The sequence below is a fragment of the Aspergillus udagawae genome (assembly GCF_001078395.1).
Source record: "Aspergillus udagawae IFM 46973 DNA, scaffold_8, whole genome shotgun sequence".
Taxonomy (NCBI): domain Eukaryota; kingdom Fungi; phylum Ascomycota; class Eurotiomycetes; order Eurotiales; family Aspergillaceae; genus Aspergillus; species Aspergillus udagawae.
The window spans coordinates 1,997,764-2,020,127 of NW_025091271.1; the positions used below are offsets into that span (position 1 = coordinate 1,997,764).

A 22,364-nucleotide genomic window follows, 5' to 3' on the forward strand; every position below is an offset into this window, starting at 1 on the left:
GAGTGACATGTTCAGTGATGTAGGATGTGGCCTCTCTAAGTGAAAGGAAGGCTCTTCTTTGCTTTTATTTATGCTTATTGGGTTGATTTTGTTTTAGTGTTGCTCGGCACGAATGCTGAGAGATCGCTTTCAACCAAGTGTTGGATTGATCATACCCATCCATGACACTGAGGAGAATAGTCTTTAATAATTTGGCTTGTATTCTTCTGGAACCCGTAGAAATAAAAGGTGTCAGATGCAAAGGGAGGAAATAGGAGTCATCTATCAAGAGTACCTAATGATGTAACAAGGAAGAGCCCAATCAGGGAAATACTACTGCCTGTAAGCCACGGTGGGGTTTGACGCCGAATGTAAATTCGCGCCGCTTTTCAAATAAGCGATAAATAAGAGGAAAACAGTGGTGGTGCCGAATAAGAGTAATGACTGACAGAATAACAACTGACTTAACTATGGTCAATAACCTACGCCTGGGTCAGATTCATTCATTTGATGCCGAAATCGTCTGCATAATCCCTAACCATGGAACTACAAACACATGGAGAGCAGACTGATTTAATATTCAACCCATACAGCTGCTGCCTCAGGTCTAGACCAGCCGTGGAGTGAATACGGGTTGATCCACCACCTATCCAACTCACCCTCCTATGCATGCTTGTTGGATTGTGGATAGCGTTGCAGGAGCTGCAGAAGTCATGGGATCTGAAAAACGGGGTATAGACCTGCTTTTCCGATGTCTAGACGATAGTACTGCTCGGATATTACGGCTTTCGGATGCTCCTGTCGTACAGATGCAAACTGATACAGGTGAAAGAAGTCATGCGGCAGAGCATATTCCCGACGCTAATGCCCCAAAGACGCTAGCGACTCAGGGAGATGTTTTGGGGAAGAGGACCGATTCATCACAACGAGCATCTCCCCTGCCAACAGACATCACAGCGGCAAATGAATGACACGGTCTTTTTAACTCCACGGATGACTACACGGATGTTGTGGAGACATCACCGTCACAAGCGGATTCGGTCCATCTGCAGAAATTTGGAGTTTCTGTATCGTTTTCTCTGATGATAAACTAGTCGCACGTCAAAGTAGGGTAGAATGCTGTTTTTTGATAGTTCGTAAAGCAACTCAAGCTGGGCGCAATGGAAACGTTCTTCAAAGGTGAATTCCGTGGTACAGCCAAGCCAGAGATGCCTGGAAGACCAAAGACAAGTGCATGTTGACCTGCTGCTATACTGTATTTTTCTGTGACGGAAGGTTTAATCTTAGATAATAGGATGTAACACCAAGCTTAAGGACTGCAGAAGATGCCGTGAAGAACAAGTGAGTTAGGCCATGCGGGGTAAAAGGACCAGCACAGCAGATGATGATTTAAAGATAGTGATGTTGTACATCAGTAAGACATGATAGGTCAATGGCTTGTCAACAGTGCTCGTATTCTGGGCAGCATGATTAGGTGGATCCAAGCCATATCTACATCAAGCTACCGCATGCCGCCTGTGATATTGATCTACTCGTACTTTGTGGAATAAACTACTTCTGGAAAAGAGACCAGAATCCACGCAATCAATTTTCTTAGCAATTACCGCTATTCCAGTGCAACATCATATGCCAACTGTACACCTTCTGCAGAATAGCAGTCACTATTACTAAGCCCGGGATTCCCGAAGCTCGGGAAAGATACCAGGTGATTGCTAATAGAAATCCCCACTGCGGATTCCCGAAGTCGGATTATTCCCGAGACGGCCGCGTATCCCCGCTACCGAGTCAAGTTTTCCCACAGAGATAAGGGGATATATTTCAGGGGATCCAGGCAAGATGACTCACTTGGTTCCTCTTACTTTTCTGGCATTCTTGCATTAATTCCAGTTCTTGATCCCTATTATCATATAAAGTCCCGCATCTTTCAGCAAAATGCCGGCGTCGGATATCAGTGACACGGACCTCCCTCCTCGATACAATTTTATCGATGACTACAGCGAGGGAGCTCATCCGCAGATTCTAGAATCTCTGTTACTGACAAACACCGCACAACAATCGTCCTACGGGACAGACGAGTTCAGCAATGAAGCCCGACGGCTGATCCGGGAGAAGCTCAACACCAGCGAGGATGAAGTTGCCATTCATTTTGTCCCCAGCGGCACATCGGCCAATTTAATCTCGATTGCCAGCTGTTTACGGCCCTACGAAGCCGTCATGGCTGTGGAATCGGGGCATATTGTCACCAAGGAAGCTGGTGCGATCGAAGCTACAGGGCACAAGATGATCCTAGTCCCCGGAGTAAACGGGAAAATGACCCCGGAGAACCTGGAGCGCGTATTCCAGCAGAATCAATTCTTTCCGCACATGGCCAAGCCGCGGCTAGTGTACATCTCCAACGCGACGGAGCTGGGAACGATCTACACAAAGGCCGAACTGTCAGCCCTCTCGGCAGTTTGCAAACGCCTTAGATTGCTCATCCTGGTTGACGGTGCACGATTGGGAGTAGCACTGAGCGCAAAAAACAATGACCTGACCTTGCGTGATATGGTCGACCTCACCGATATCTTCTGGATTGGCGGGACCAAGATGGGAGCACTGCTGGGTGAGGCGATTGTCGTCAAGCAGCATCTGGCCGAGGGCTTTGTCTTCCATCTCAAACAGCACGGGGCTCTGCTGGCCAAGTCCCGTGTGATGGGCATTCAGTTTGTCGAGCTCTTCCGGACACATCTGTTTTTCGATCTGGCGACGCATGCGAACAACATGGCAGCGAAGATCTCGGCCAACTTTGAGAAGCTGGGGTATACCCTCGCAGCGCAGACGGAGACCAATCAAGTATTTCCTATTCTACCAGAGCGCGTGGTTCGCAGACTGCAGGATCGGTTTGGGTTCTATATATGGGAGAAGCGCGACGATGGACGTGCGGTGGTCCGCATTGTGACCTCGTGGGCGACGGATCCCCTTCAGGTGGATAAGTTTAATAGCTGGGTACAGCAATGGACCGAGCTGGATGCATGACGGATATGATCAACAGCATTTGTGATGAGTTAGCGAGATAGACAGCCTTCCTAGCATTAATCTTAATGACCATTCTTATTCTCCGAGGTGCGGGGTATTAAAGAGAGAGCGGCATATATATTGAGACTACCCCGTTGTCGAACAACGCAACCATAGGAAATATTCTCTTAGCTGTTTCTATCCGCCGGTCACCATAGCAGGCTAGAATGGCGCTAGAATGGATCTAGAACAAGTTTTACAAAAAGAAGTTTCCCTTGCCAATGCGCTTTACCCGATTTGGAAGGTCTTTGGTTATCTCCGCACCAAATGAAATCATCACCTACCAGAACCATTCCCGACCACACAACCACCAGTCCATGGTTGCATTTGAACATTATCATCATCTCAATTGAGGGAGTGAAAAAAATGTCAGCTCAATGAGTTGATCTTGTCAATACGGCCCTTGAGAATGCGACTTTCAGTGTCCTGCGATGGCTGCCGGTATGTCTCTTGTTGCTCTTGTAGTCCGTATGGTTATCCTCGGAAATCGGGAATAACCTCGAAATGAGCCAATCCAGTATGGCCTGGACCTTGGCACCTGGATTGATTCGCTGATCATCCTTGTTGTTCTGTATAGTCAAGCAAAAGTCAAATGTATTCATGATGGCCAACCACCCTGTCGTCGCTGTCAACGGGCGAAACTGACCGGCTGTCTGTTGACGGACACATATTCATCCCCGTCAAGAAGATCAAAAAGAAACACATTGAAATCACAGAGACAGCGAGGGGTGATCTCTGAACCGACAACAGCTCTCAATAGTCCACCATTACCTCCTGAACCACAACCCGACCATCCATCGCCATGGTGCGCTAAGAATCCCGTGGAGGCCTTGCCCTCAGCCACCGTCATTGCGGCATGCGAGACCTACCGCAAGAAATTTCCCGTCGCCAATTTCCTCCACTATCCGTCCCTAATCGCAGAATTATCGTCAAATCCTGCCTCTGTTGATCCAGTTTTTGTTGCAGCTCTTCTGTCATTATGTGTCAGATTCATGCCCGATCACTGTCTGGAAGCAGCCGAAACCTATGCCGAATATGCTCGTAAACAGCTCGCGCATCGCGCGTTCGAGGCTCCATCGCTCTATCTTGCGCAATCTCTAGTGATGATCACATTTTACGAATGGGGGTCCGGTCGCCCCTACAAGGCCTGGATGTACAGTGGTATGTCCACGTCTCAAGCTCCCTATACGAGGCTAATGATGTCAGGAATGGCAACGTACATGATCCAATCCCTCCTCAAGACGGCCGACGATAGCATGGAGCATAATCCGCAGGACTTCCAGGCTAGCCAAACTCAGTACGAGCAGCTAGTTCGCACGTACTGGTGCTGTTTCGCGCAAGACTGCGAGCTCAGTTCAGGAGCGCGCCAGCATTTCGCCCTTTCTTTTCGACAGATATCAGTTCCGTTGCCGACCAGCGACCGGGACTTCAACTTCGGTCGGCTTTCATCGCATCGCTTGATGCCGTCCGATATGAGCAAGCATTCACCGTTGTCGAGGAATCTAACCATCGACTATGGACTGACGATTGTCACCCGAGGCTTCGATATCTTCGTGCGGATCCTGCGGTTCGCGAACGAGAGTCGGCGTGGTCGGACATTGACCTTCCCTCAGGATCCTTCATCGCCACGACTAGTCTGGCAGCGCTTGAAGGAGGAGCTGGACGAGTGGAGATTTCTGCAGGACGTGACGGTGCGATACCCGGCCACCAGTGCGCAGGCGCATGTTGCCTTGGGATACGGCGAGCTGTTCGCATACATCAATCTCGTCTATTTCATGAGGTATTTCCCTAGCCTTCTGCCCCACTTGCCCGGCTTCAATAACAGTTTAGTATCCTCTTCCTCTTCCGGGATCAGTTCTTGTCCAGTCTCAAGCCTCACTCCGACTTCCTGCACGATCTGCAAGGCATGAATAATGTGGATGAGTCTCAGGCTATCCGGCAACTCTTCGAAGCAGCGCAAAATATCGGCGGCATCCTTTCCGCCCTCGAAGTCTCCGGAGTACCGGTGATCACACCATACTCTGGCTTCAGCATTTTTGTTGCGGCCCATATCAACATGTACGGGACTGTGTGCCCGCAGCGATATCCTGGGGGGATCGAGCGAGCGGAGGAGGAGAAAAAAGCTAATTTGTCATATCTCGAGCGACTGAGCAAATACTGGCCAGTCGGACAGAGTTGGGTGAGCAACCACCTTTCTGCGTTGTATCTCGTTGAGGGCAGATTGCTGATAGACACAGTGGCGAACGGTGCAGGAAGCCAACCGATTCTACGAGATAGCCAGAAATAATCAGATGCACGTTCGGGACGGGGCGGGTCATCTCACAATCGCGGGAACTTTGGACGAATATGGTGACATTCGAAGTGTACGACCGCGTCAGGAAGAGTCCCAACCTATTTTGGAGCAGGAGAATATGCCAACAACGACTAGAAATCGGAATAATTCTCAAACGTTAGGGAATGATAGTCGTCATCCTGGGACAGGGGGAATGGATGCAGTGCCCTTGAGTGAACCTCATGAGCTAGAGGCGGAAATGCTCCAGTGGCCATTCATTGATGAATCGTGGTCCTTGGGCTTTGATACTGGGGTGGACACTGCGTGGCCGTCTTTGGGGGTTGGTTCATAGAAGCATTGCAGGCTTGATTGAGAATGGAATAACTACTCAACTAGGTCGCGGCAGATGAGATGCGTAATCAACTGGAATAGATATCATTATTAATAATCATATTGTAGGGAGTATCTATCACTAGGATGAAGCATCGATTGAATTCAAAATGGCGGCAATTTTGAGGAGATCATCGAAGGTGACCAGTTGGCTGGTTTTTATTCCTGTCCGTAAAGGGAAGCCAAGACCTGTGCAGTCCCCAAGGTACTCATTCCTCGTCTGGTTAAATATACTCGACTCGCTCCTCTTCCTTTTCTCTTCGACAACGACGTCTACCGGCTCCGTAACTAGGCAGCTGAACTGAGGCGGTTTTGCATCTGCTTTCTTACATGAAGTGTTGACTCTACGCTGTTCAAGTCGTTCTTGTCACCTCGTGATGTGATCCGCGTCTTGGGATTGGTCCGGCACTCCAAATGACAAATTTTTTTACAACAGCAACAATATCAACATCATGGCTGGCTTTGATGAACTGCTTGGCTGGGGATATCGTTCACTCTGCTACTGACCACACTAACATTCAAGATTGAAGCCGTACACACTTCACATGTCTGAGATTGACCTTCCTGGCCCCCAGAGGCACCAACATGGTCAACTGATTTTGGCCCGACGGGTTCCGACCCGGGCTCCGACCTGCATCCAGACTGGCTATAACCAATTGTCATGCTCGTTCGGAATGAGTCACTCCTGTGCGTCGCTTCCTGGGCCACTATGACTAATCCCAGCCAATAGACGAGGGAATTCTCCACTTTTCGGCGATTTGGCCTGCGTTGGATTCAAGTGTCGACCGTATGGACTGCAGACTATGCACTGCGTCTGGCATGGATATGGCTCTGAGGCATTTCTGCTGCTTGATCCTTGTGCGCTCCTATGACATCGCTGGCGAGCTGAGACCTCAGCCGAGGTCGAGGTCCGACCCTGCCAGGTCGCCGTGCTGCGCTGTGTCACGTCGGTTTTTTTTTTTTCTACACAGGAAAATTTTTGGGCTGTGTCTAAGCGACTCGCGTCTTTTCCAAGCCATTCCGCAGCTTGAGGAAGCCTGACGCCCAAAATTGCTTTGTCTCCAGATTTTCCCTCTGTACATATTTTGTCACAATCAATATCATCTGGTTCCATCATGTTTTCCCATCTCAAACGCGAACACCGTCTGATTCTTGTAATCAGCATTTCTGCGTCTTTCTTCCTCGCAGAAATTGCAGGTAAAGTCTGCTTTCTGCATCTCCAGGGGCCGCCTGGTTGACGAAATATTTCAGTTGGATTTTATACCCGCTCTTTGGCCCTAGTTGCAGACGCATTCCACTACGTTGGTAGCACACGTTGATGATGCGAAAGGGATACTGATATACCTGCAGCTGAATGATCTTGTTGGCTTCATTGTGGCGCTAGTAGCACTCAAGGTAGCGAAGCTCCTCCCTGTGTGAGAGTAAAACTAAAGAGTCAGATCTCCCAACGCAGCAAATATCCTAAAGAGCTGTCTTTCGGCTGGCAGCGCGCACAATTATTGGGTGCCTTTTTCAATGGTGTTTTTCTCCTGTCGCTAGGAATCAGCATTTTTCTTCAATCTATCGATCGCTTTGTGTCGTTAGAGCGTATGGTATTCGGCCCTGGTGGATGAGAATGTACTGACACATACAGGGATTGAAAACCCCAAGCTTGTGCTGATCATTGGCTGCGTCGGATTGGCTTTGAACTTGATCAGTGGATTGTTCCTGCATGGTTCGCCCCCGTCTAGAAGAGCATTGAGTACCGGACTAAGTTCATTAGAACACGACCATGGTGAAAGCATTACACCCGATTCATCCGATGACGACTTGGAGCTTTCAACGTCCTTGTCTAGGCTCGAACCCAGGAGTTCCTTTTCCGGTCGAGTACGTCGCTGTGTGCCCGTAACCTTTCCCAGCTAAGTAGCGTTCATCAGGTCCTGCGTCCTCACGTCGAGCACCGCCACAATGTCAAGTCACAAGCGAAGAAGGGCCATGATCTCGGAATGATGGGTGTCCTTATCCATGTTCTAGGTGATGCAGCGAACAATGTCGGGGTAATTATTGCTGCGTTGGTGATCTGGAAGGCCAAATATGAGGGAAGATACTATGCCGATCCTGCTGTGAGCATGGCGATTGCGATCGTGATCCTCCTCTCGTCGCTTCCTCTAGGTATATAGGCACCGGCAGACTCTACAGGCTCCTACTGACTCATTATAGTCAGGAAAAGCGGAACCATTTTGCTGCAGAGCGTTCCGCTAGGCGTCGACCCGGACGATGTCAAGCATGATCTTGAAGCCGTGAGTGTTGATTCGGGGTATTTCTGCACAAAATTGACTCGGTTCTAGATTCCCGGTGTCGAGTCCGTCCATGAACTCCATATCTGGCGACTCAACCAGGAAAAAACTCTTGCATCGGTGCATCTGGCAGTCTCCGATGAACTCATCGCCGACTTTATGGAAAAGGCCAAGATTATCAACGAGTGCTTCCATGCGTACGGGATCCATTCCACGACCTTGCAGCCGGAGCATGTCCGTCCAATTCCCAGCAGCAATCGATCAATCCAGGGCCAGGAAAACGCAGAGTTGACTGTCGAGGGAGGAGTCAAGAAGCGCCATGCTGTCGACCCCAACTCTGGATGTTCGTCGGAAACCCTTCAGACATGTTCGATCAATTGTGGGAGTGCCTGTGAAGGGTACACATGCTGCAGTCGGGATAAAACGCTCTGATTCTGACTTCAATTGAAATATGTCCAGGGGCATGGTTTATATGGTTGTTTACATGATATCATGAGACTATGGACTCGGGATGCTTGTCGTGAGGTCATCTCCGCGCTATCCGTACCGCATGGATAGTGGTAGATGGAAAACGTACCATCTCCTACCTTTAATATGCGTCTGATCTTGTGTCTACTATACTACTTATCCTTATTGCGAATCGTTACTCATTACAATATTAGAATCGCCTGTCCGAGATGTAAGCCTGTGACGGACAGTATTTGCTGGAAACGACGAAAGGCGGCCAAACACGCTGATTCCTCATATGCAATAACACAAGACATAGCTGCATGATCTATTGAAGTAAGCGTAGGAATATGCATTGTCACAATTGATCTGCTCAAGAGTGACTATAGTTGCTGGGAAATGCGAGCATGACTGTTACACACTATGACTCTAGCTAATAACTCCGAGACGAAAAAGAGTAGCTCCACGGCAAGAGACGACGGATCACAGCCGAAAACGATGTTTGAAACCTCATCAATGACATCAGAAACCAGCACGTTCAATCATTGGCCAGCTACGATTGTCATAATGGCTGTCTAATCTCGTATACAGGCAGCGGGATGATCGACACAGCCCCGTTGCATAGCTCGTATCTTATTTTCATTTCCCTTTTGGGCATGGAGTGTCGGGCGCACCAGAAAGCTCGTATTTCTCGTGTATATAAGGAGAGGTGCGAGTATGTCCAGGCCACCATCTGAATCACTTTGTAACCTACTCCTCTCTATCATGCCCGTCGCTATGAAAAGTATTTTGCTGGGCATTGTCTTCGCTACAGCAGCGATTGCTGCCCCCGATTCACACCGCTGCCGATGTCAACCCCATCAACCATGCTGGCCATCACCACACGAGTGGAATGCCCTCAACCGCTCGATTGACGGCAATCTGGTCGCAGTGCAGCCTGTTGCTGCGCCTTGTCACAATAACCCCAACAGCACCGCCTGCCAGAAAGTCACGGCGCAATGGTCAAACTCCGTCTGGCGCGCCGCTCAGCCCGGTGCCGTGCAATGGGAGAACTGGGGTGCCTGGCCGGAGCACAATGAGAGCTGTTATATCGAGACTGCGCCATATATGCCGTGCAAGCAGGGGCGTATCTCGCTCTACTCCGCCGTGGTCCAGAACACGCGACACATCCAGGAGGCTGTCCGGTTCGCAAAGCGGCATAACATCCGTCTTGCGATCAAGAACTCCGGTCACGACTTTCTTGGACGCTCGGCGGCTCCGAACTCACTTCAGATATTGACCAACCGAATGAAGGGACTACAGCTAGTCGATGATTTTGTTCCAAAGGGGGCGCCGAAACATAAAGGCGAGGGTCCGGCTGTAACGCTGGATGCTGGGATTAGTCTGCAGGAGATGTATGCTGCTCTCGGCAAGCGGAACAGAACGGTAGTGGGAGGCTCCGCTCACACTGTTGGGCCAACCGGAGGATATATCCAAGGCGGCGGTCATTCGTTCTTGAGCCCATGGAAGGGGATGGCGTCGGATAATGCCCTGGAGTTCAGTGTCGTCACGGCTGCGGTAAGTTGGAACCTGCTTCCCAGGGACTATGCATATAAATGACACGCCACAGGGAGATCTAGTCACTGCCAATGCCTACCAGAATTCGGACCTGTTCTGGGCTCTTCGAGGAGGTGGAGGAGGCACATTTGGCATCGTCACGCAAGTCACCGTTCGTACATTCGAGGAGATTCCTCTCGTCATTACCTCCATGAACATCACCACGGCCGCCGGAGATCCCGCGTTTTGGAACGCCGTGGCGGACTTTCATGCTGCGCTACCGGCCGTGACGGACGCACGAGGAGGCGGGTACTACTGGGCGATTCCCAATCTGCCGTGGGAGAAGAATCAGACCATCTCCGTATTGAGTTTTACGCATTTCCATGCCAACACCAGCAACACCGCCGAGATTGACCAGGTCTATCAGCCACTGTTGAAGAAGCTCAACGCGACTGCGGGCGTGTATACTCAGTATAGATCCTTCCCCATGCCCAGTTTCCACGAGTCCATAACGAAGGTCTTGCTTGTCGGCGATTCGGACGGGACAGGATCAATCTCCTTACTCTTCTCCAGGCTGTTCTCGAGAGACCTCCTCACCTCCAAGTACGGACCCCCCAGGCTCGCTTCTGCCATGAGAAATTTCCGCTATGCACCTGGGGAAGCCGTCACCGGCATGGTGGTGGGAGGCGGCACCGTGGCAGAGAATGCAGGCAAAGTGGACAGTGCACTCAACCCGGCTTGGAGAAAGGCGGTTGTGCATATCGTGTACACCCGCAGTTGGAGTGCCAAAGCCACTCTGGCAGAGCAACAGGCCGTCATCAAGAATGTGACGGATGTTGAGCTGCCATTGCTGCAAGGAGTCGAGGGTGCGGACAAGATGGGCGCGTATGTGAACGAGGCCTTTGCCTACGAACCCAATTTCCAAGAGTCCTTCTGGGGCAGTAATTACCCTCGTTTGTACAGCATCAAGCAGAAATGGGATCCGGCTGGTCTTTTCATCGCGCGCAGGATGGTCGGCAGCGAGGATTGGGATGATCAGGGGCTCTGTCGGATTGCGAAGTGACCACTTCTGTTTTCAGAAGATCCACCAGTTGCGTTTGTCCATCGATCTTTTCGTTTGATTGTACAAATCTTTCAAGTAGTACATAATGGAAGTCTACTTCAACAGCAGGGTTTGTGTCCTCTGGTACTCCGTAGTGACTAGCGCCATTAGCTATTAGGGAGCTCTTTCTTCGTCGAAATTGATATACTGGATCCGGCAGCTTGTTGTTTCCCTAATTTTTAGACACTTCTGGTGGAATGGTGGCATTCCATTCTATTTGTTAGTTGGCATGGCTACCAGTCACTTAGCTCCTGGATTCTGAAAAGCTGTGCTGTGGTGTAGTATCTCTAGTACTGCAAAATCGACAGTGCCGACTGGCATCTCAGCGTTCTATACCAATGATCCACATCGGCATTGGATGTCGTCTGCCAAGTGTTCAGTAGGATGCAGCAATGCCACTACGCCAAGCTCGGCGGATTGATGATTGGCGACGATGATTTAAACATTGCGCCACCAACCCGCGATTTGCTGCCAGCACAAATGATGCTTCGATATTTCCCGATGAGGCCAATGATGGGGCGCATGGGTTCGGGTAGGCTGCCCTTGAAATGCGGGGTCAATGTCTGTGCTTCGTGAAGAGTTAGCGGATGGGGACGAGCTTTTGAATTTCAATATTATGTCCAGATAGTAGTGGATAGAGGTAGTGATCATGGCAACGACATGCCGCAATGGTGTGATTTATCCGGAATATATTGCCATCACTCTGACAATCGTCAAGGGAAAAAATCAATACAGATTCCACAAGAACAAGGATCGACTGGGCCAGAATCATCGCATCAGGCCACGTCAAATGACCTGCAGACCAAGACCACCTCGAGCATCCCACAGCCTCCCTGCGGACGATATCATTGGTCTTTCTTTCGTATTTACTTTGATCCTGTTCTCATGATTCCAGATTGTTGCCATATAAAGGAGCTCAAAGAGCCTGATCTACTTGGAGCGCGAGGCATTGCACTCCCTGATTCATTATACTACACCATACTATACAATATAGTCATCTGCCGTCCATCACATACAGACATTCCGCTCATGATGACGATTCCATATCCCGTCCTGACCCCAGACTGCTATGGGATGACCATCCACAGACAATCCTGGCAGGACAGAAACCCCCGACACCTGGACCGCGCTCATGTGGAGGCCGTGTTTCGCGAGATGAAGGCGCACAAGCAGCAGCCAGTTCTGGATGTCAGGACAGAGATGCCAAACCATACGAGTTGGAGGGACAAACTCTCGCGAAAGTATGTCTTCCTCGTCCTGGCCATTGGCGCGGACTAATTTGAGTAGATGCAAGAAGTTCGGCCGAGGATGACCGACTTTATCTCCATATGAGGGTTTCATAATGAGCGAGGCGTTGGATAGTTTGATGATACGAGACGAGTACCGGATTAATCATAATGTATATACTATTTCACTTTTGATGGATATAATTCATCGTTAACTAGTTTTACTACCTGAGACAGTTATATCCTGCTATTCTGCCCCATCACAACCTCAATTTCATGATGTACATAATACTACCCGACCAGTGCGGTTGAGACAAATCTAATTAGAGCATTGCAGTCCGTCTCAAATCTCCCAGCTGATACCAGCTTCTGTGAAAAAGCTGGGATTTTCTGCTTGGACCTCAGTTGCGAAATCCACATCCCTGATTCGACAATGCCAATCTACATCATCAGCCTCAGGCATGCGCCTCAGAACTAATCGACATGATTGACAAGTCCTGTTCTCAACGTGCGCTGTATACACGCGATGCCGATCTTCGGGAATCCGCTGCTCCAGCGGCAGATGAGCCACCGCTTCTTCATCGACCTGCACGATGATCCGCGCGAGGATCGCATATTGCTGCATGCTCCACAGCCCTTCCTTCTGAGGGCAGCGGTACAGCAGGCTGATTGCCTTTCGCCGGAGTACCGGATTGCGACACTTGCTAGCCGTGTAGCACAGCGAAGAGATGAGTCCGGTCTCCAAGGAAAAGACAGTCAGCAGAGAGTCCCTGTCCAGTGATGCATTGAGCTCGATCAGCTCCTCGGCGTACGCAACGATAGCCCTGAAGTCGTCGTCGAGCTGGTCGAATATGAGCTCGTCTCTGGACAGGGCGACGGCCACTATAACTTGGTTGGTGCGATGATGGATGCGCAGCACCAAGGGTCCGCGAGGATCGGTCTTCTTGAGACGTCTGCCAGATCGCTTCATCAGACTATCGAATGCGCTCAGCCAAGCGGCGAAATCTTGGAGGAGCGCCTGTTGCCGACAAACCTGCCAGGGCGACCCTCTCGTCTTCCGGTCGGTGCCCACGGTCTCCACGAAGCTGATCGCGCGGTTGATCAGGACGTCGAGTGAATGTCTGGCTGCTGAGATATCCGACCAGGTCTCTGATTTTCCCACCGAATCTGCTGGATCCAGTTGGCTGAGATTGAGGGAAATCATCCTCCTTCCATGCTTGGAGAGCTGGGTATTCCAACGGACGACGGTGTACGTTAGTTCTCGAGTAATCCCTTCCGACTGCAGTTTTCCGTTTGGATCGTTCTCCCATCGCTGAACAATCTTCAGGCCAGCTTCGATATGGTCCAGAGCTTTGCCGACCTGTCCACTGAGAATCTCCAGGCAGACAAATAAACAGCAGGCAATCAGGGTCAGATGCGGCACCTGGTTTGCGGACGACAGTTGTGTCACCAAATGTCGGATCGCCGAGTTGTACTGCTGAATAATAAACTGTTCATTTTGGGGGGCGATCTTCCGCCCGGGATCACATCTGTCTTTCGAGAGAACTATATGTAGATGTTGATGGAGAGCCCCCAGAGCGATGACTGCGTGCCGGATGGCGGCCTCAGAGTGACTCAATTGGGGCAAGACATATCCCCAGAGATCTGAATCAAAGAAGCCAGAAAGTGCGCGCGATGTCCGGGTGCAGAAGAACTCTATATACTGTCGTTCTTCTCGCGTTCCCGGGCGCAAGACGAGGCGCTGGTCGGCGCTGAGTTTAGTCCAGGCCTCGGGGACAGGATCGATTACAGTTCTCTGCTGCGCCTGTGGATTGGTCTGTTTGGGATCGTATCCATCACATTTGCGTCCTGTTTTGATGCACTGTAGACATTCTGGCTGTTGCTCGTCGCATTTGACATGACGGATTCTGGGAGAATTAGTACGAGCCAACTGGAGGCGTAGAATTGACGGACTTGCAGGTGATGCAACCTCTTCTCGATTTGGTATGCTTGGCTCTAGTATGCTTCATGTTCTTTACAGTATATTCAGCAGCTGGAAGGAGCCTCACAGATGTGATGATCACCGACGGCAGATTTGAAGCGATCCAGAGTGGCCGAGTCTAGACGCTCCACAGCCACACTACTTCTCTTAGTGCTTACTTCATCAGCCGGGGCCAACCATTACCATTACCTACACAGCACAAGAAATTGAGAGACACAAATCGAAACTCCATCATGGACATCAATCTCCCGGAAAACCTTACTCCCGGTTGGTGCCCAATCGTGTCAATTATCCGTTGTCATGGATGCATCAACCTGCTAACTTACAAAGTCGGCCGCCTGACTCATCTCCTCCACAGTAACTATAATATCCACCAGCCACAGTTGAAACGGATCATACCATATCAAAGAATCCTCCAATATCCTGCGGGCTGCAGATTCGAGTCAGGTTTCCTGCTGGGGCGTCTTCCATAGTCCGCCATGATCGCGAGGACTATCTTCGATACTCGCTATCTGTCAAGTTGTAACAACACCACAGTCATGTAGATCTTGCAACGAGTTGAGCCAGAACCTGAAACGCTGTAAGAATTTGCTCCCGGCCATCGCTCCAAACGCTTTCATCCTCCATCAGCCCCAGATCCTCTCCCCTGGCTGCTCGGCCCGTAAACTCCTTTGTGGGAAACACCAGAGCAACAAGAGGCTCGACAGGCTGCATACGAAGGCCCTGCAGAACCTGATGCAGCTGCTGGGCGGCCTTCCCACCGCCATGTCCGCCGTAGCTGACAATCATGCCGGGCTTTCCCGTCCATTCATGGAAGAGATAGTCGATGGCGTTCTTGATGCTGGCCGGATAACCCCAGTTATACTGTGGTGTGACGAAGATGAATCCAGCGTGCGAGACAATCTCCGCGGACCATTTCCTGGTCAGCTCGTGCGTGTATCCATCCGATGAGGTGATGAGCGATGGGATGCCCGGTTCATTGTACATTGGGAGATTCCAAGTAGCTAGGTCGATAGGGCGCAGATTGGCGGTCGGGTATGCTTTCTGGATGGTATCCAGGACGAAATTGGTGATTTGCAGTCCAGCACGGGGGACCCGTTGGCTGCAGACGATAATCCCGATGGTTGGAGTCAACATTCTGGCGTTTTGTGGTGATCGCCTGCTTGATCTGATCTTTGACGCGGCCCAAGGCAGGGCATTCGGCTGCCCTTTAAGTTACCTGCATTTTCACCCTTTATCGCAGTGAGGAACTGCTTGTATTTTTATATACTACTTTATTATCGGATATAAGCAGCAGAAATCGGGGATAACGGCAAGTCGGAAGATGCGATCCGCCCGGTCCGTTCTTTATGTCTCTTTCAGGCAACCATCACGTCCGGTAATTGTACTTTGTCTTGGATGTGCTGACTACGAGGCCAATATTTGCCTTATGACAAGCGCATTACCTGATCGACGAAGGAGATGATCAATGGCGTTGTCGTCAGGAAGCACTTGGAGTGATTATGTAAGAGGTGGCGATACAGTATGCATAGGTTGATCTGATTCTATAACGATCCAGGACCACTATCCAACAGCCTATGCAGTGATCTCCGTTGAAGGAATGACAGTAGCGAACGCATCAGCAAGTTCACTCAGAGCCACCGAAACAAGGGTCTCAGCCTTGGCCCCAGGAATATCTCGGTCACCCACGGCATCACTGGCGATGATCACATCATAACCGCGCTCACTGCCCGCCCGCGCCGTGGTCGACACACAGACATGCGCCATATATCCCACCAGGACAATCTTCTTTCCAGCATCCCCCAGACCCTTCAGGTAATCCTCGAGATCCGTCTGGGCAAAGGCACTCGGGAAATGCTTGCAGATGACCTTCTCGCTAGCGCGCGGGGTCAACTCGTCGAATTCCCTGGCGAGGTCGGTGTCGGGGGTGAAGACGGGGGCGCCCTGGGGCGTCTCATGGACAATATGGACGATGTTCTTGCCGTCGCCACTGGCACGGTACTTCTCTAGGAGGTTTGCGATCGCCGTGCGTGTCAGGGAGACGTTTTCAGTCTTGAGCTTGCCGGTGGCGTATTCGTTCTGGGCGTCGATGATGATTAGGGTCGAATCTTTGGTAGAGGCGGTCGATGGAGGGACCCCGATAATTTGACGGAACGACTGTGCGGAAGACATATCCGATAGTGAAATTGTAGGTGAACGGGGGTTGCTAATGTATATGTGGTGATTTGTTTGCGAGGGGAACAGTAGTGCGGGGAAGAGAGCTCTGATATTTATCTATGGATTTGAAGAACCCCGCCTTAAGTCGGGCAACCGGAATCTCCAATCCGACAAATCTTTTCGTGGATTTTTGTCACTGAGCAGGTAATACCTTAATAATGATAGTCATGGCTCAATTGACAGTTGCTATAGCTTCCTCATCGGGTTACATTATTCGCCAAGCATTCTCCGAATCCATACTGTCGATTGTGATTGGCAGATTGGAAACTAGTTAGACTACCATTACCATCCAATCGTCCAGACTATAACGCCCATACCTGATCCCGGCAGGGAAAGGGCAGGCGCTATTGTTCACCGAGTAGTAGCGTTTCTGAATTCAACATTCGTCTCGATCTGCGTTGTAGTCCAAATCTTCCCGTGCGGCACCACAATCCGCTCATCGCTTGTGTTGCTGCCGTACCCTGTCCCAAGCTGTGTCGGCATATCCTCGGCATCCTTGGTCCTCAATGAGTTCATTGTCGCGCTGTCTTTGAACCGTGAGAATCCCCATTGTGTTTTTTTGGATCCTGTCATTTCGGAGGATGCGTATTTGCGCCCGGAGGAATACTCGCCAATGAGTCGGGGCAGGAAGCGGGAGGCAATCGCCTTGAAAGAGGGGATAGACGCGGCCAGGATTCCGACGTTGATCTCGATCACGGACCAATACATGGCGCCGCCGATGGCGTAGGTGAAATCGGCCGAGGTTAGCATGGTGGGAATAAAAGTGATGCGAATGATGGAGGAGATGCAGGCACTAGGGAGTGTGTCAGCGTGCAGAATCCCACCAGCGATCGAGAGACTCACAAAAGCCCCAGGCAGAGGGTGAAGCCAAGGGCAACCTTCTGCTTGAGCGGCATCTGTAGCTTGAGGAGGACATTGATAGGGAGCGTGTAGGTGAGCACATCAGTCAAGATGTTCAAGGCCGCGTTGGAGAGATAGAAGATATTGATCTCGACACAGTGACCCGGCAAGGACGCGTTCCAGGCTTTCGGAATGGGTCGACACTGAAAGGCTGCAACCATGACGAATACCGCAGCCTGGGTGCCGACGATGCCCATCATGATCAGGGACATTCGCGTGAGCGTCTTGTCGCCGATGCGGGTGTAGAACCAGCAGACCGATGTTTTGGTGAAGCCCAGACAGGCCAGGTAGAACATCGAGCTGAGCCATACGACCTGTCATGGTCAGAGTTGCAACGACTATTCGTTCGGATGGCGCATACGAAAGAATAGGAGGACAGGTTGTTCTTATCCACATCAACAAGATGAGAGCCCAGTCCCTTTTTGACAGCTATTGGAAGTCAGTTGCGGACTCTCTCAGACAAATGATGTCGTACTGACAGACGATAGTTACAGCGATAAAAGCCCAGGACAAAAGCTATGTGTGTCAGTAGGGAGGCACATTCGACTGTTTTCCGGTCACTTACGCATCCACACAGGATCAAGTCTTGAAACCAGTCAGCCTTCTTTTCGCCAGCATTTGCAGAGGACGAACTTACAATCATCCACACCTACATGTTCCAGAACAACGACTCGAGCAAACATTCGCAGACAGACAACCACAAAAGTAACGATCGCAAAGGCAATGGAAATGCCCACCACAACTGGCCCTTGAGAGTCAGATGCCATGATGGATGGTCGGAGAATGCAAAAGAGTATCAGGACGACTGAAGAATACGGCTGAGGGGGATGGACTTGTTCCCATTTATCTCTCTTCCTCCTTGATCATCATCTTGAAATCTCGAAACCCTGACCATATCGCTCATTATGGAATAGAAGCGGTGGAGACTGGAGATCAAGTTGATGTGAAATGACGAGGAGGGATTTCTGCGACGGTCGTTCCATCTTGTCGAAGCTCCAGAATCATCGCTTTGGATTATTACTGGCGAATACTGCGCAGACTACAAGGATCTGGGTTGCTTGAATGCCTGAACCTGATTTACCAAGCTTCTTCCCAAAGTAGGAAGACGGCACACCTGAGACACAGCGGGATGACTCCATGTCTCATTTGGTTCTTCTATGCTCGATTGAGATGCCTGTTAGGGGCACTGGGTATGATTCTATTGGGTAGCATCGACAAAACTTACTTGCTATGGGGGACTCACCTGTTCCGTAATTAAGAATGAGACCAAGGCCAAGGTGCAACTGTGCAGTAGTCTATTATTAGGCACTGATGTAGGGTCGATAGTGGATTAGCGTACGGACAGAAGTTGGATTAGGTTCGTTTGCCATTGCCCCAAGGAGAAGAGTTTGATCTGAGACTGGCCCCACAAGACAGGATCAAGATCAGGTTTATCTTCAGAAGTCTTTATAACCTTGAGAGTACGGGTTACAGCCACAAGTCATATGGTAGATGACCGTGTGGCATATATGAACTGAGATACAAAGTACGAGGATAATGCACAAGATCAGCGGCTGTGGCGCAGAGAGAAGGGATACAGGAAAAGCAATGCTCAAAGACAAGTCGAATATATTGGTAGATGTATCATGAATCAGGAATATCTACGGAGAATAGATGCTCCTCGCTTAGAGCTGGCCATCATTGCGTAGACGCATATAGACAGGTATTTGCCGCCAAATCTTTCCTTTCGGATGCTCTCCGCTAATTCTCTGCGTGATTCCAGCAATTATATCACATTTAATCATGCTTTCCGATTGCCGTTGATCGTCACCAATATTGTTTCGTTGTTGATTCTGGATGACGGAGTCGGAATAGTCTGCACTGCAACGCCAACCTAGGCGTGTCCACCATTCACCCTCAAGGCATGAACAATACCAGAGTGGTTGTCTATATGAGAGGAAACAACATCTCTGTTTATCTCGTCAAGTAGGCCAAAAGTCCATGATTCTTACCATGCTGACTGCTCGTCACTCGCCTCGCTAAAGAGACATGAGGTTCCACATCCACTGGTGGCATGAGATCGGCGCTTAACATCAACCTATCACGCAGCACGCTACCCTGCATAACTCGCTCGATAGTAGCGGAGAGGGGCCGAAAGTGCCTATCTGCCAACAGTCGTCTCGCCCATTTCCCCCAAAGAGTTTAGACTGGGGATGTCATGGCGGGACCTGCCGTTCTCTTGTCTCAGGTCTCGACCATCAACACCTGGGTCTGCAGCTTCAGTGACAACAGTTGCGAGTCAAGAGTGTCGATTCCTACTTTATAAGGCGAGGACTCGGTCTGGCTAAATACATAGAGGTCCATCGAAGAGCAGGGATGTTACTGACTGCTCCAATGACTGCCAGCTTCATCCGCCTCCATACATTAGTTGATGTACTATTGTCGCATCGTAGACAAGATCAACCCTGCGTTTGCACCTCTGACTCTCTGCATGAATTACCAACCTGCTGCCACCTCGAACCGAGACTCAAACAGTCCCGCTAGCGCGATCGTATGAGACACTGGCTTTGTATAATTCGTGCTCACTGACTCTATCCAGTATCGGTGCGTGAGAGCTCATCCACCCCCTGTTCGCCCATAATATGGGGCATCCACATAGTCTTTGCGCGATCGCAATCGGGGTAAGCGGCCCTAGAGGGAAAGTTGGTCTCAAAGTTGATCGCAAGGCCTTGGTTTCAGTGTCCTACGGGCGCAGCTCTCCCTTGTCTTGAACCGATCCCTCTCATCGAGACACCACTATGGGCCTTGGGGAAGAGTTACTCGCCAGAGTCACCTTGACCAACGTGGTTCTGGGTCTTGTGGCGTATGCTTTGCTCAAATTTGCCTACCAGATAGTCTATTATCACTTTTTCCACCCGTTGTCCGTCTTCCCCGGGCCCTTCTGGGGAGGAGTGACCAGACTTTGGATTGCATGGCACAATCTGCGCGAGACTGAATTGCCAGCCGTGTATGCTTTGACAAAGGAATATGGTCTGGTACACCATCATATCACAAGGTCCTCCACAGCAGACGCTAATTGTGCCAGAGTAGGCCCCGTTGTGCGAATAACTCCCACGCTTCTCCTCGTAAGCGACCCGACCAAGCTGCCTGACATCTACCATCGCAATGCCGACAAGACAGGACACTACATTACCGGCACCTTTGGCGAGACTGAGTCGCTCTTCAACATGCGATCGCATAAGACGCATGTGGTTTATCGAAAGCATGTGGCGGGACCTGTAGGTTGACTGCAATGCGGCCACCGACAACGACAATCACGGCGTTGACACTCTGCAGTACAATTTTACCAACGTGAAGAAGATGGAGCCCTTGATTGACATCCGCATTCAACATTGGATTGAAAAGCTCGATGAGAAATTCGCTCAGACAGGGGAGATTTTTGATTTCTCGTGGTGGGCCGTGTAAGCATCATCGGCCGCATTCCCAAGAGCGTGCCTGGGACTAACTGTTGAGATGTCTGCAGCTACATGGCGTACGACATAATCAGTGAGATCGGTTTCGGAGCCCCCTTTGGCTTCGTCGAGCAGGCGCAGGACGTAGGCGGGCTCATTCAGGGTTTCCACGATGGTCTGCCGGCATTCGGTCTCCTCGCTCGTCTGCATCCCTTCACCAGCTGGATGAAGACCACCTTCATGAAGAAGTACCTCGTTGCCACTCCCCAGGACGATTCGGGCATTGGCGTCCTCATGCGTTTCCGTGATCGCTTGATCGATCAACGGTTCCGCGAGCTCGAAGAAAAGAAAGATATTGGTCGCATCGACCTCCTGCAGACCTTCATCGAAGCGCGCACCGAGGATGGGTTCCCGTTGGAAATTGAATACCTCAAGGCCGAGATGCTGTTGGTGCTGCTGGCCGGGGCCGATACGACCGGCACCGTCTTCCAGGCCCTGGTGCACTTCCTGCTTACCCATCCCGGCGCATACCGGCGTATGATGGAAGAAATTGACGCGGCAACGGCCAATGGATTGATCACCGACTCTGTCCCGCAATACGACGAAATCGTCGACCACCTTCCTTATTATGTGGCGTGTGTTCGCGAGACTCTGCGACTCAACCCCCCTGCTCCAAACATCTTCCCCAGATATGTCTCGGAACCTGGTATGGATCTGTATGGCAAATTTGCGCCAGCGGGAACGGAGATCTCAGGCAATCCATGGATCATGCAGCGAGACAAGCGGATGTATGGGGAGGATGCCGAGGAGTTCAAGCCGGAGCGTTGGTTGGATGCTGAAAAGGCCAGGTTGTACAACAAGTATAGCTTCACATTTGGCTACGGGGCCCGGGTGTGTTTGGGGAAGGATATTGCTATGATGGAGCTGTACAAAGGGCCATTGCAGGTTGGTATCTTTCCGTATTTCTCGTTGACTGTTTTGACTAATACTCAGGTCACTCAGTTCTTCCGCCGATTCAATGTGCATACCGTGAGCGACAAACCACAAGCTCGGTTCATGATCAAAGGAGGAGTTGGTTTCTATCGCGATCTATGGCTGACAATCGATCGTCGCCTGCCAGACAAGGCATGAGATGACACTACTAAGGTACTGATCAGTAAAATTTCGGTCGAACTCCTTGCAAATGTGTACATGCCCTCTATGTCAAGCACCTGCACTTACATTGTATCTCATTACTTCAAACATTGCAGAATGAACTCGCACCTTTCCGATGTTTGAACGGATGGATACATATTGAGCTTAGCCTTCGGCTTTCGCACTGCTGGGGAGAAATGGATTCTCTCACAGCATCTTCCATGCGTTGTTGACTGATCAGATGATCGCCATGCGCAATCGCGACGATCCGCTATCCCTTGTTTCATGAGGGGTCTACCGGCTCTCACATTGGTTTGAGATGTGTCAAAGGAGTTGCCTGCGACATCTACCGTATACCTTGGCGCATTGCATGTTCAGGCAGGTAGACTACGAAGTTGACTGTCTACAGGATGCATATG

The 22,364-nt window shown here is 50.5% G+C and overlaps 9 protein-coding genes across 9 annotated transcripts; 5 read left to right on the forward strand and 4 right to left on the reverse strand.

Annotated features, from left to right (window-relative positions):
- Nucleotides 1-1,911: 1,911 nt before the first annotated feature.
- Aud_010171 (threonine aldolase family protein) lies at nucleotides 1,912-2,994 on the forward strand (the record flags this gene model as incomplete). The annotated part of the gene is made up of 1 exon (XM_043295014.1): nucleotides 1,912-2,994. One exon carries the CDS (start codon nucleotides 1,912-1,914, stop codon nucleotides 2,992-2,994), a length of 1,083 nt encoding a protein of 360 aa, XP_043150949.1.
- Nucleotides 2,995-3,464: 470 nt separating this feature from the next.
- Nucleotides 3,465-5,657, forward strand: Aud_010172 (transcription factor domain-containing protein; the record flags this gene model as incomplete). The annotated part of the gene is made up of 5 exons (XM_043295015.1): nucleotides 3,465-3,474; nucleotides 3,784-4,194; nucleotides 4,240-4,813; nucleotides 4,864-5,212; nucleotides 5,271-5,657. 5 exons carry the CDS (start codon nucleotides 3,465-3,467, stop codon nucleotides 5,655-5,657), a joined length of 1,731 nt encoding a protein of 576 aa, XP_043150950.1.
- A 1,153-nt stretch (nucleotides 5,658-6,810) lies between these two features.
- On the forward strand, nucleotides 6,811-8,403 carry Aud_010173 (cation diffusion facilitator family transporter; the record flags this gene model as incomplete). Its single annotated transcript, XM_043295016.1, has 9 exons — nucleotides 6,811-6,892; nucleotides 6,947-6,996; nucleotides 7,046-7,090; nucleotides 7,135-7,282; nucleotides 7,329-7,409; nucleotides 7,458-7,561; nucleotides 7,612-7,846; nucleotides 7,895-7,974; nucleotides 8,023-8,403. 9 exons carry the CDS (start codon nucleotides 6,811-6,813, stop codon nucleotides 8,401-8,403), a joined length of 1,206 nt encoding a protein of 401 aa, XP_043150951.1.
- A 780-nt stretch (nucleotides 8,404-9,183) lies between these two features.
- Nucleotides 9,184-11,017, forward strand: Aud_010174 (FAD-dependent oxidoreductase; the record flags this gene model as incomplete). Its single annotated transcript, XM_043295017.1, has 2 exons — nucleotides 9,184-9,975; nucleotides 10,028-11,017. The coding sequence occupies 2 exons, from the start codon at nucleotides 9,184-9,186 to the stop codon at nucleotides 11,015-11,017; spliced, it is 1,782 nt and encodes a 593-aa protein (XP_043150952.1).
- A 1,608-nt stretch (nucleotides 11,018-12,625) lies between these two features.
- Aud_010175 (uncharacterized protein) lies at nucleotides 12,626-14,449 on the reverse strand (the record flags this gene model as incomplete). The annotated part of the gene is made up of 2 exons (XM_043295018.1): nucleotides 12,626-14,143; nucleotides 14,441-14,449. The coding sequence occupies 2 exons, from the start codon at nucleotides 14,447-14,449 to the stop codon at nucleotides 12,626-12,628; spliced, it is 1,527 nt and encodes a 508-aa protein (XP_043150953.1).
- Nucleotides 14,450-14,800: 351 nt separating this feature from the next.
- Nucleotides 14,801-15,400, reverse strand: Aud_010176 (flavin-dependent quinone reductase; the record flags this gene model as incomplete). The annotated part of the gene is made up of 1 exon (XM_043295019.1): nucleotides 14,801-15,400. The coding sequence occupies one exon, from the start codon at nucleotides 15,398-15,400 to the stop codon at nucleotides 14,801-14,803; it is 600 nt and encodes a 199-aa protein (XP_043150954.1).
- A 438-nt stretch (nucleotides 15,401-15,838) lies between these two features.
- Aud_010177 (putative isochorismatase family hydrolase) lies at nucleotides 15,839-16,435 on the reverse strand (the record flags this gene model as incomplete). Its single annotated transcript, XM_043295020.1, has 1 exon — nucleotides 15,839-16,435. The coding sequence occupies one exon, from the start codon at nucleotides 16,433-16,435 to the stop codon at nucleotides 15,839-15,841; it is 597 nt and encodes a 198-aa protein (XP_043150955.1).
- Nucleotides 16,436-16,831: 396 nt separating this feature from the next.
- Aud_010178 (putative integral membrane protein Pth11-like) lies at nucleotides 16,832-18,147 on the reverse strand (the record flags this gene model as incomplete). Its single annotated transcript, XM_043295021.1, has 6 exons — nucleotides 16,832-17,273; nucleotides 17,324-17,694; nucleotides 17,742-17,809; nucleotides 17,860-17,896; nucleotides 17,946-17,965; nucleotides 18,018-18,147. 6 exons carry the CDS (start codon nucleotides 18,145-18,147, stop codon nucleotides 16,832-16,834), a joined length of 1,068 nt encoding a protein of 355 aa, XP_043150956.1.
- Nucleotides 18,148-20,157: 2,010 nt separating this feature from the next.
- On the forward strand, nucleotides 20,158-21,942 carry Aud_010179 (cytochrome P450; the record flags this gene model as incomplete). Its single annotated transcript, XM_043295022.1, has 5 exons — nucleotides 20,158-20,389; nucleotides 20,450-20,637; nucleotides 20,696-20,820; nucleotides 20,883-21,756; nucleotides 21,814-21,942. The coding sequence occupies 5 exons, from the start codon at nucleotides 20,158-20,160 to the stop codon at nucleotides 21,940-21,942; spliced, it is 1,548 nt and encodes a 515-aa protein (XP_043150957.1).
- Nucleotides 21,943-22,364: the final 422 nt, after the last annotated feature.